The sequence below is a fragment of the Penaeus vannamei genome, chromosome 12, assembly GCF_042767895.1.
Source record: "Penaeus vannamei isolate JL-2024 chromosome 12, ASM4276789v1, whole genome shotgun sequence".
NCBI lineage: Eukaryota > Metazoa > Arthropoda > Malacostraca > Decapoda > Penaeidae > Penaeus > Penaeus vannamei.
Genome location: NC_091560.1, coordinates 37,388,739 through 37,401,238, shown reverse-complemented (window position 1 = coordinate 37,401,238; position 12,500 = coordinate 37,388,739). Strand labels below are relative to the sequence as shown.

Here is a 12,500-nt window from a genome sequence, read left to right as displayed (position 1 = left end):
CTTGATAAAATAAAAATAAAGAAACGAAAAGAAAAGAAATAGAGAAAATAAATGTGCATGAAAACAACAACCCAAAGATGTGTCGTTCCATAACTTCATCCTCGTTCGATTCCCGGGAACATCACGCATCGAGCTCAAAAAAAAAAAAAAAAAAAAAAAAAAAAAAAAAAAAATGCTTCCGGTAAGAGGCATTTTCTAAAGTTTCAAAATCATTCTCATCATCGACGAATGAAGTGAGACAGAATTAGAGAGTAGATGAGAAAGTAGACAGAAGAGAGTGAGAGAATTAGAGAGTAGATGAGAAAGTAGACAGAAGAAGAGAGAATTAGAGAGTAGATGAAGTAGACAGAAGAAAAGAGTGAGAGAATCAGAAGTAGATGAGAAAGTAAACAAACGAAGAGAGTGAGAGAATTAGAAGTAGATGAGGAAGTAGACAGAAGAAAAGAGTGAGAGAATTAGAAGTAGATGAGAAAGTAAACATAAGAGAGTGAGAGAATTAGAAGTAGATGAGAAAGTAGACACACGAAAAGAGTGAGACAGAAATAGAAGTAGATGAGAAAGTAGACATACGAAGAGAGTGAGACAGAAATAGAAGTAGATGAGGAAGTAGACATACGAAGAGAGTGAGACAGAAATAGAAGTAAATGAGAAAGTAGACAGAAGAAGAGAATGAGACAGGAATAGAAGTCGGTGAGAAAGTAGACAGACGAATAAAGAGGAACTGTACTTGTAGATAAAGAGGCTGAGAGAGAGAGGGATAAAGAGTATAAATGTAACGAGAGAGGGAGAGAAGACGGGAGGGACAAAAAGAAGAAAAAATAGAACACTGAAAAACAACCAATAGAGAAAAACTGAGAGAGAGAGATTGAGAGAAAGAAAGATAAAGAGAGAAAAAGGAAGAGAAAGGGAAAGAGGAAGAGAAATAAAAAGAAATAAAAAGGAAGAGAAAGAGAAAGAAAGGTAAAGAGAGAGAACTAAAGAGAAAGAGAAAGGGAAAGATAGATAGATATATAGATAGCGAGAGAGAGAGAGAGAGAACTAAAGAGAATGAGAAAGAAAGAAAGAGAGAGAGAGAGAGAGAGAGAGAGAGAGAGAGAGAGAGAGCGAGAGGGAGAGAAGGAGAGAGAGAGAGAGAGAGAGAGAAGAAGAAGAAGAAGAAGAAGAAGAAGAAGAAGAAGAAGAAGGAAGGGAGGAAGGGAGGAAGGGACGTAGAGAGAGAAGAGAGAAAGAGATAATGTTAGAGAGAGATAAATAGAGAGAGAAAGAAAGAAGTTTGTTTAAGAGAGAAAAAAGAATTGCAATAAGCCTAATTGCAGAATCATTAGTATCCTAAACAATGGAGAGCAATGCAAGCCAGAGAGTATATTCAATTTGACAAAAACAAGTTGAAATGAAAGTAATTTGAGAAAAGAAAAAACAAACAAAGCAATCAAAATTACTCCGACCCGAACAAAGAGAAAAAAAGAAAAGAAAAAAAAAATCGATAAAAACATTCAGATGAACCGTTTAATTCTTTTAAGTTCATAAATGTTTAAATATGTGACTTCGCTCGGAAGACGGCGTACTCCCCTCCCCTCCCATTCCCCCCGCCCCCTCTTCCCCTCCCCTCCCATTCCCCCCGCCCCCTCTTCCCCTCCCCTTGCAATCCTGAGAAACGAGGTCACGGCCTGGTCTGACTTCCCCCCCCCCCCCCCTGTGGGCGTTGGTGGTGGGCGTCCTTGGCCTGTCTCATCCTCTGCACACCGGGGATAAAGTTTGCACCTATCCCCTCCTTTCTCTCCTTTTCGCTCTCTGTGTGTCTGTCTCTCTCTGTGTGTCTCTGACTCTCTGACTCTCTGTGTGTGTCTGTGTGTGTGTCTCTCTTTCCTTCTTTCTCCGTCTCTCTCTCCTCTCTCTCTCTCTCTCTCTCTCTCTCTCTCTCTCTCTTCCTCTTTCTCTCCCTCCCTGTCTCTCTCTCTTTCTCCCTCCTCTCTCTGACTCTCTCCCCCTCCCTCTCTCCTTCCACCTCTCTCTCTTTCTTTCTTTCTTCACCTCTCTCCCCCCTCTCTCTCTCCCTCCACCTCTATCTCTCGCTCTCCCTCTCTTTCTTGCTCCTTCTCTCTCTCTCTCTCTCTCTCCCCTTGTCCTCCTTCGACATGAAGTTTACAAACTCCGTCACTGTATCGATTCTAGTGGAAGGAAGAGACGCCGAAAATTCTTCGTTCTCTCTCTCTCCCTATTTCATTCTTTGCTAATCCTCTTCTTTCTTTGCGAATCTTCTTTTCTTTCTTTGCGAATCTTCTTCTTTTCTTTCTTTGCGAATCTTCTTTTCTTTCTTTGTGAATCTTCTTCTTTTCTTTCTTTGCGAATCTTCTTCTTTTCTTTCTTTGCGAATCTTTTCTTTCTTTGCGAAACTTCTTCTTTTCTTTATTTGCGAAACTTCTTCTTTTCTTTCTTTGCGAAACTTTTCTTTCTTTGCGAATCTTCTTTTCATTCTTTGCGAATCTTCTTTTCTTTCTTTGCGAATCTTCTTCTTTTCTTTCTTTGCGAATCTTCTTTTCTTTCTTTGCGAATCTTCTTTTCTTTCTTTGCGAATCTTCTTCTTTTCTTTCTTTGAGAATCTTCTTTTCTTTCTTTGCGAATCTTCTTTTCTTTCTTTGCGAATCTTCTTCTTTTCTTTCTTTGCGAATCTTCTTCTTTTCTTTCTTTGCGAATCTTCTTCTTTTCTTTCTTTGCGAATCCTCTTCTTTTCTTTCTTTGCGAATCTTCTTTTCTTTCTTTGCGAATCTTCTTCTTTTCTTTCTTTGCGAATCCTCTTCTTTTCTTTCTTTGCGAATCTTCTTCTTTTCTTTCTTTGCGAATCTTCTTCTTTTCTTTCTTTGCGAATCTTCTTTTCTTTCTTTGCGAATCTTCTTTTCTTTCTTTGCGAATCTTCATTTCTTTCTTTGCGAATCTTTTCTTTCTTTGCGAATCTTCTTCTTTTCTTTCTTTGCGAATCTTTTCTTTCTTTGTGAATCTTCTTCTTTTCTTTCTTTGAGAATCTTCTTCTTTTCTTTCTTTGCGAATCTTCTTTTCTTTCTTGGCGAATCTTCTTCTTTTCTTTCTTTGCGAATCTTCTTCTTTTCTTTCTTTGCGAATCTTCTTCTTTTCTTTCTTTGCGAATCTTCTTCTTTTCTTTCTTTGCGAATCTTCTTTTTTTTTCTTTGCGAATCTTCTTCTTTTCTTTCTTTGCGAATCTTCTTCTTTTCTTTCTTTGCGAATCTTCTTCTTTTCTTTCTTTGCGAATCTTCTTTTCTTTCTTTGCTAATCTTCTTTTCTTTCTTTGCGAATCTTCTTCTTTTCTTTCTTTGCGAATCTTCTTCTTTTCTTTCTTTGCGAATCTTCTTCTTTTCTTTCTTTGCGAATCTTTTCTTTCTTTGCGAATCTTCTTCTTTTCTTTCTTTGCGAATCTTCTTCTTTTCTTTCTTTGCGAATCTTCTTCTTTTCCTTCTTTGCGAATCTTCTTCTTTTCTTTCTTTGCGAATCTTCTTCTTTTCTTTCTTTGCGAATCTTCTTTTTTTTCTTTGCGAATCTTCTTCTTTTCTTTCTTTGCGAATCTTCTTCTTTTCCTTCTTTGCGAATCTTCTTCTTTTCTTTCTTTGCGAATCTTCTTTTCTTTCTTTGCGAATCTTCTTTTTTTTCTTTGTGAATCTTCTTCTTTTCTTTCTTTGCGAATCTTCTTCTTTTCTTTCTTTGCGAATCTTCTTCTTTTCTTTCTTTGCGAATCTTCTTCTTTTCTTTCTTTGCGAATCTTCTTCTTTTCTTTCTTTGCGAATCTTCTTCTTTTCTTTCTTTGCGAATCTTCTTCTTTTCTTTCTTTGCGAATCTTCTTCATTTCTTTCTTTGCGAATTTTCATCTTTTCTTCCTTTGCGAATCTTTTCTTTCTTTGCGAATCTCCTTTTCTTTCTTTGCGAATCTTCTTTTCTCTCTTTGCGAATCTTCTTTTCTTTCTTTGCAAATCTTCTTCTTTTCTTTCTTTGCGAATTTTCTTTTCTTTCTTTGCGAATCTTCTTCTTTTCTTTCTTTGCGAAACTTCTTTTCTTTCTTTCTTTGCGAATCTTTTCTTTCTTTGCGAATCTTCTTCTTTTCTTTCTTTGCGAATCTTCTTTTCTTTCTTTGCGAATCTTCTTTTCTTTCTTTGCGAATCTTCTTTTCTTTCTTTGCGAATCTTCTTTTCTTTCTTTGCGAATCTTCTTTTCTTTCTTTGCGAATCTTCTTCTTTTCTTTCTTTGCGAATCTTTTCTTTCTTAGCGAATCTTCTTTTCTTTCTTTGCGAAAGTTCTTCTTTTCTTTCTTTGCGAATCTTCTTCTTTTCTTTCTTTGCGAATCTTCTTTTCTTTCTTTGTGAATCTTCTTCTTTTCTTTCTTTGCGAATCTTCTTCTTTTCTTTCTTTGCGAAACTTCTTTTCTTTCTTTCTTTGCGAATCTTCTTTTCTTTCTTTGCGAATCTTCTTCTTTTCTTTCTTTGCGAATCTTCTTTTCTTTCTTTGCGAATCTTCTTTTCTTTCTTTGCGAATCTTCTTTTCTTTCTTTGCGAATCTTCTTTTCTTTCTTTGCGAATCTTCTTTTCTTTCTTTGCGAATCTTCTTTTCTTTCTTTGCGAATCTTCTTTTCTTTCTTTGCGAATCTTTTCTTTCTTTGCGAATCTTCTTTTCTTTCTTTGCGAATCTTCTTCTTTTCTTTCTTTGCGAATCTTCTTCTTTTCTTTCTTTGCGAATCTTCTTTTCTTTCTTTGCGAATCTTCTTCTTTTCTTTCTTTGCGAATCTTCTTCTTTTCTTTCTTTGCGAATCTTCTTCTTTTCTTTCTTTGCGAATATTCTGTTCTTTCTTTGCGAATATTCTTCTTTTCTTTCTTTGCGAATCTTCTTTTCTTTCTTTGCGAATCTTCTTTTCTTTCTTTGCGAATCTTCTTTTCTTTCTTTGCGAATCTTCTTTTCTTTCTTTGCGAATCTTTTTCTTTTCTTTCTTTGCGAATCTTTTTCTTTTCTTTCTTTGCGAATCTTTTCTTTCTTTGCGAATCTTCTTCTTTTCTTTCTTTGCGAATCTTCCTTTCTTCCTTTGCGAATCTTCTTCTTTTCTTTCTTTGCGAATCTTTTCTTTCTTTGCGAATTTTCATCTTGTCTTTCTTTGCGAATCTTCTTTTCATTCTTTGCGAATCTTCTTCTTTTCTTTCTTTGCGAATCTTTTCTTTCTTTGCGAAGTTTCATCTTGTCTTTCTTTGCGAATCTTCTTTTCATTCTTTGCGAATCTTCTTCTTTTCTTTCTTTGCGAATCTTCTTCTTTTCTTTCTTTGCGAATCTTCTTTTCTTTCTTTGCGAATCTTCTTTTCTTTCTTTGCGAATCTTCTTCTTTTCTTTCTTTGCGAATCTTCTTCTTTTCTTTCTTTGCGAATCTTCTTTTCTTTCTTTGCGAATCTTCTTCTTTTCTTTCTTTGCGAATCTTCTTCTTTTCTTTCTTTGCGAATCTTCTTCTTTTCTTTCTTTGCGAATATTCTGTTCTTTCTTTGCGAATATTCTTCTTTTCTTTCTTTGCGAATCTTCTTTTCTTTCTTTGCGAATCTTCTTTTCTTTCTTTGCGAATCTTCTTTTCTTTCTTTGCGAATCTTCTTTTCTTTCTTTGCGAATCTTCTTTTCTTTCTTTGCGAATCTTTTTCTTTTCTTTCTTTGCGAATCTTTTTCTTTTCTTTCTTTGCGAATCTTCTTTTCTTTCTTTGCGAATCTTCTTCTTTTCTTTCTTTGCGAATCTTCCTTTCTTTCTTTGCGAATCTTCTTCTTTTCTTTCTTTGCGAATCTTTTCTTTCTTTGCGAATTTTCATCTTGTCTTTCTTTGCGAATCTTCTTCTTTTCTTTCTTTGCGAATCTTCTTCTTTTCTTTCTTTGCGAATCTTCTTTTCTTTCTTTGCGAATCTTCTTTTCTTTCTTTTGCGAATCTTCTTCTTTTCTTTCTTTGCGAATCTTCTTTTCTTTCTTTGCGAATCTTCTTCTTTTCTTTCTTTGCGAATCTTCTTCTTTTCTTTCTTTGCGAATCTTCTTTTCTTTCTTTGCGAATCTTCTTTTCTTTCTTTGCGAATCTTCTTCTTTTCTTTCTTTGCGAATTTTCATCTTGTCTTTCTTTGCGAATTTTCATCTTGTCTTTCTTTGCGAATCTTCTTTTCTTTCTTTGCGAATCTTCTTCTTTTCTTTCTTTGCGAATCTTCTTCTTTTCTTTCTTTGCGAATCTTCTTTTCTTTCTTTGCGAATCTTCTTTTCTTTCTTTGCGAATCTTCTTCTTTTCTTTCTTTGCGAATCTTCTTTTCTTTCTTTGCGAATCTTCTTTTCATTCTTTGCGAATCTTCTTCTTTTCTTTCTTTGCGAATCTTCTTTTCTTTCTTTGCGAATCTTCTTCTTTTCTTTCTTTGCGAATCTTTTCTTTCTTTGCGAATCTTCTTTTCTTTCTTTGCGAATCTTCTTTTCTTTCTTTGCGAATCTTCTTTTCTTTCTTTGCGAATCTTCTTTTCTTTCTTTGCGAATCTTCTTTTCTTTCTTTGCGAATCTTCTTCTTTTCTTTCTTTGCGAAACTTTTTCTTTTCTTTCTTTGCGAATCTTCTTCTTTTCTTTCTTTGCGAAACTTCTTCTTTTCTTTCTTCGCGAATCTTCTTTTCTTTCTTTGCGAATTTTCATCTTTTCTTTCTTTGCGAATCTTATTCTTTTCTTTCTTTGCGAATCTTTTCTTTCTTTGCGAATCTTCTTTTCTTTCTTTGCGAATCTTCTTTTCTTTCTTTGCGAATCTTCTTCTTTTCTTTCTTTGCAAATCTTCTTTTCTTTCTTTGCGAATCTTCTTTTCTTTCTTTGCGAATCTTCTTTTCTTTCTTTGCGAATCTTCTTCTTTTCTTTCTTTGCGAAACTTTTTCTTTTCTTTCTTTGCGAATCTTCTTCTTTTCTTTCTTTGCGAAACTTCTTTTCTTTCTTCGCGAATCTTCTTTTCTTTCTTTGCGAATTTTCATCTTTTCTTTCTTTGCGAATCTTATTCTTTTCTTTCTTTGCGAATCTTCTTTTCTTTCTTTGCGAATCTTCTTTTCTTTCTTTGCGAATCTTCTTTTCTTTCTTTGCGAATCTTCTTCTTTTCTTTCTTTGCGAATCTTCTTCTTTTCTTTCTTTCGAATCTTCTTCTTTTCTTTCTTTGCGAATCTTCTTCTTTCCTTTCTTTGCGAATCTTCTTCTTTTCTTTATTTGTGAATATTCTTCTTTTCTTTCTTTGCGAATCTTCTTTTCTTTCTTTGCGAATCTTCTTTTCTTTCTTTGCGAATCTTCTTCTTTTCTTTCTTTGCGAATCTTCTTTTCTTTCTTTGCGAATCTTCTTCTTTTCTTTCTTTGCGAATCTTCTTTTCTTTCTTTGCGAATCTTTTTCTTTTCTTTCTTTGCGAATCTTCTTCTTTTCTTTCTTTGCGAATCTTCTTTTCTTTCTTTGCGAATCTTCTTTTCTTTCTTTGCGAATCTTCTTCTTTTCTTTCTTTGCGAATCTTCCTTTCTTTCTTTGCGAATCTTTTTCTTTTCTTTCTTTGCGAATCTTCTTTTCATTCTTTGCGAATCTTCTTTTCTTTCTTCGCGAAACTTTTTTTCTTTCTTTGCGAATCTTCTTTTCTTTCTTCGCGAAACTTTTTTCTTTCTTTGCGAATCTTTTCTTTCTTTGCGAATCTTCTTCTTTTCTTTCTTTGCGAATCTTCTTCTTTTCTTTATTTGCGAATCTTTTCTTTTCTTTCTTTGCGAATCTTCTTTTCTTTCTTTGCGAATCTTCTTTTCTTTCTTTGCGAATCTTCTTCTTTTCTTTCTTTGCGAATCTTCTTTTCTTTCTTTGCGAATCTTCTTCTTTCTTTGTGAATCTTCTTTTCTTTCTTTGCGAATCTTTTTCTTTTCTTTCTTTCTTTCCATATCTTCCTTCTCTTTCTTCCTTTCCTATTTTTTTTTCTCTCTCTCCCTATTTCTTTCCGATTTTTCCTTTCTGTCTTTGTGCCTGTCCTACTCTCTCTCGCTCTCTATTTCTTTCTCTCTTTCTCTTTCGGAATCTTCATCTTTTTTCTCTCTCTCTTGTATTCTTTCCGAATCCTCTCTTCTTTCTATCTCTTTCTTCATTTCCTAATCTTTATCTTTTCTTTCTTTCTTTCTCTTCACTCTATCTCTCTTTTTTTCTTTCCGAATCTTCCTCTTTTCTTTCTCTCCGAATCCTTTATCTCTTTTATTTTTTTAATCTCTTTGATGTTTCGTCGTTGATATGGTAAAGAGGACTGATTACTGGGACTCAATTTACGAATTGGGTTGAAGGGGGTTGAGTGTAGCAGTGATAAGTTTTTTTTTCTTTCTCTCTCTGTCTCTCTATTTCGCTCTCTTTCTCTCTTTCTCTGTGTTTTTTTCACTCTCTCTCTCTATTTCTGTGTTTTTCACTCCCTCTCTTTCTCTTTCTCCCTCCCTCTGCCTCTTCCCCCCCCCCCCTCTCTCTCTTCTGTGTGTGTAATTAAAGCTGAACGTATTCTAATTATACAGCTTTGTGATTTGATGGAGACACAAGGCCTCCAATCTTTTAATTTCATTTTGTTGTTCGCTTAATTAACAGATCTTTGTTATTAAAAGGAAAAAAAAAATGATAATAATGGTAACAATAGAATAAAGATCACAAATAGATGAAAAAAGTAGAATAAGGGGCCAAAATAAGAAACATATGATGATAATACAGCAAAAATAATAAATGGATTACATTGCTTTCTCATGTTCTCATTTTGTTTAGAAGAAAAGAAGGAAAATGGAAAAGAAAAAGGAGAAGAGAAAGAGAACGAGAAAGAAAAAGGAAAAAAAAAAATAAAAGAATGAAATATAAAAGAAAAAGAAAAGAAAAAAAAATGAAAATGAAAATAGGAAACAAATGAAATAAAGAGAAATAATAACAATAGAGAAAACAAAAAGAAAAGCAAAAGAAAAGGGGGAAAGGAAAAAGAGGAAAAAAGAAAAGGAAAAGAAATGGCCGTCCATGTTCCAGCACCATCCTAGAGCCGCGTTTCCCGTCCATGATGCTCATGCAATTTATCGAAGGGGGGCGGGGATGGTAGGGAAAAAGGGGGGGGGGGTAGGAGGGAGGTGGGGGGTGAGGGATGAAGGTGGGGTGAAGGGTGGAAGGAGAGGAATGAAGGGGGAGAGAAAGGAGGGGGGTAGGGGAGGAGAGAAAGGAGAGGGGTAGGGGAGGAGAGGAAGGAGAGGGGTGGGGGAGGAGGGAGGAAGGAGGGTAAGGGGGTGGGGAGGAAGGAGGAAAGAGGAGGGTAAGGGGGTGGGGGTGGGGAGGAGGGAGGAGGGAGGAAAGAGGAGGGTAAGGGGGTGAGGGTAAGGAGGGAGGGGTTGAAAGGTGGGGAACGACAGAGAGGGAATGAAGGGGAGGAGGACAAAGAAAGGGGTTGGGGAGGAGGGAGGAAGGAGGAGGGGATGAAGGGTGGGGGGAGGAAGGAGCGGTTAAAGAGTCGGGGGGGGGGAGGAGGGGAATTGAAGGGGGGGACAAAGGGGGGATCAGGGGAGGACGTTGAGAGAATGGAAAGCTTAGTATCTAATGTATTCAGCGCCCCCTCGACGGCTGTGTGACGCACCATTTGTCTTTCACACTTTTTTTTTTCTCGAAAATTCATGACTTTTTCTCTATTTTTGTGGGAGTTTATATCCAATATGCAAGGGATATCCTTTCGTTATGGTATCGTAGCGCAGAGACGTGAAATAACATGCGGGGTATAAAATGTACAAACACATACATACTGCACGTATTTAGATGTTCAAGTGTGCGTGTGCGTGTGCGTGTGCGTGTGCGTGTGTGTGTGTGTGTGTGTGTGTGTGTGTGTGTGTGTGTGTGTGTGTGTGTGTGTGTGTGCGCGTGCGTGCGTGCGCGCGCGCGCACGCGTAGTGACATCTATCGGCCAGTTTTTTAAGCTTGTGCGAGGCTCGACCCAATGAATATTCATACGTACGGACATGCATATTCGCAGAAATTAATGCATATGTTTATCTGACTGATATGTATTTATCTATCTATCTATATATGTCTAGATAGATAGATATGTATTAATTTATATTATTGTATATACATATCCGTATAGTGAGTATTCATTTGATCGGCTTAATTTTAACAAACTGGCCGTATATCTACATCTACATAATATATACATATGTGTTTGTAGTAAAACACCATCACCTATACATACATACATACACACATACACACATATATATACACATACACACACGCATATATAATAATAATAGTAATAATAATAATAATAACAATAAGCATAAACTTACACTGTTGCACGGTAGTTTCCTGGCATTGTCGTGGATCGAGAGGATGTGGGTGATGTGGTGAGCCTTGAGTTGCTCGGGGTCCTTGCTGTCTCGGAAGTTGCCCACGTAGAGCCCCGGCAGCACCTGCGGGAGACGCCAGACGGATGTGAATGAGCGGGCAAAGGAGCGTCGGGTCGGTAGGAGGGATGTGAATGAGAGGGTGAGAGAAGGAGGCGGATGGGAATGAACGAAGAATAAAGGGATGTGAATGATGAGGAGGAGGATGTGAACGAGCGAAAAAGGAGAGGGATATGAACGATGGTGAGGAGGATGTGAACGAGTGAAAAAGAAGGAGGGGGATATGAACGATGAGGAGGAGGATGTGAACGAGTCAAAAACAAGGAGAGGGATGTGAACGATGAGGAGGAGGATGTGAACGAGTCAAAAACAAGTAGAGGGATGTGAACGATGAGAAGGATGATGTGAACGATCGAAAAATTAGGAAGAGAACATGAAGAAGTGGATGGATGAATCGTCCGTGATCTGGAAAGTGATTTAAGTAAAAATATGAGACAATTGAGTCATACGCGAAGGGCGTAAACAAACAACCGGAAGGACATGTGAGGCGAGAGAGATCTGAACGAATGAATGACTGAAGCGGCTTCATGCAGTTGTGAGGAAGGTAAATGGTAGAACAAAATGTGTTCGATTGCGGAGAGCAGGGCAAGCGAATATATAGTGTATATATATATATATATATATATATATATATATATATATATATATATATATATATATATATATATCATGTAAATGTATCTTGGGAGTCATTTTCATTCGAAAAGGAAATATTCTTGAACAAATTCAGTTCTCAGGACCGTAATAGGACCAGCTGATGCCACTGAACTGTCTATGGCCCTTTCGCCTTTCCAGTGGTGTTTGCTCCTCGTTTCTCAGATGTTAGATGACGTCATGGCACAAACCGCTTTAATTGGATTAGGTTGATGAGAGAAGCACAAATGATAAAAAAAAAAACATTGCTTGTATCATTTTGCCTTCCTTTTCCTTTGTGGATCTGTGTTTCCTATGTTGCTATATGTTATCGTATTTTTAAGGCCCTATCAACACTAACACTTTTTCCGTCAATTTTTTTTTTTTGCGTTTCCGAATGAACTCTGTATGAAAATCATGTAAACAAACATGGCGCTATCGGAGTGAGGTCCCGGGAATCACACGAACATTCTCATACATATTACGTTATTTTAAAGAAATACGATGATGTATATTGTATATGCGAATGTTCTAAAATATTAGCTTATGTTTACATTCACTCATCCTATCTAATTTATTAATAGCACAAGATCAACACGGATATTAGTCAGACGGAAACGGTCGTAACCGTCTTGGTCTAGTTTGTAGACGATCCTTGCGGAAAGCCTCAAATTCAGACGGAACCCCAGAAATTGACGGAAGAAGTGCTTGTGTGATAGGGCCTTTAGTGGGAAAATCGTAAAATTTTAAAAATTATAAAAATCTGACAATCCCTTCCTTAATCAACACTGAAAATATAATCGCTGTATCTCAATTATAAACAAATTTAGACGTGTCTCCCAAAAGAGGTGAGGAATCATGTATTGTGACTTTGGAGATGATTTGCTTTACATTGTTTTATCTTACAGATAGATCATACGAAAAAAATCGTTTAGGCGGCTTGTTTATTCTGGGGAACAACTGTAAGAGAGCGAAGTGCTGCAGGGCACCCACACTCGCCACTGATTTGTAAGCTCCCAGCGGCCTCATCACTGAACACTCGGGTTTTTCCATTATTACGATGCCGATAATGAAGCAGTTTATCATAGAGCGTCAGAAGTATTTAGAGGAGGCCCGGAAGGCAAGAATGGATAAATAAGAGATACAGCGCTTTTAGAAGAATTCGCTGTTTCGCCACCCTAACCCTCAACCTCCTTCGAGCCCATCAATGGGTTCCGAACCTCTGCCGAAAAATGAAGGCTTTCAGCAGTCCATATTTATTTTGATTTTTTAATTACAAAAATAAGGGCCCCCTTTTAGGACCCTTTGGACTGAATTGCAGCGGGCTGTATAAATGTGTTTATTGAAAATGTAATTTCACCATTCCATTGATAATTTTATTGGCTTTTGATTGGGATTTTTCAAATAACTTTATCATTAATACTTGG

The 12,500-nt window shown here is 36.6% G+C and overlaps 1 protein-coding gene across 3 annotated transcripts in view; it reads right to left on the bottom strand.

The window, feature by feature from the left end:
* LOC113800448 (serine/arginine repetitive matrix protein 2) overlaps positions 1-12,500 on the bottom strand; it is a 98,928-nt gene that overhangs the window by 37,269 nt on the left and 49,159 nt on the right. For all 3 annotated transcript variants that reach the window (XM_070128260.1, XM_070128262.1, XM_070128261.1), the window contains one exon: positions 10,324-10,446. In XM_070128260.1, the coding sequence (XP_069984361.1) occupies positions 10,324-10,446 (123 nt within the window). The remainder of the gene's footprint in view (positions 1-10,323; positions 10,447-12,500) is intronic.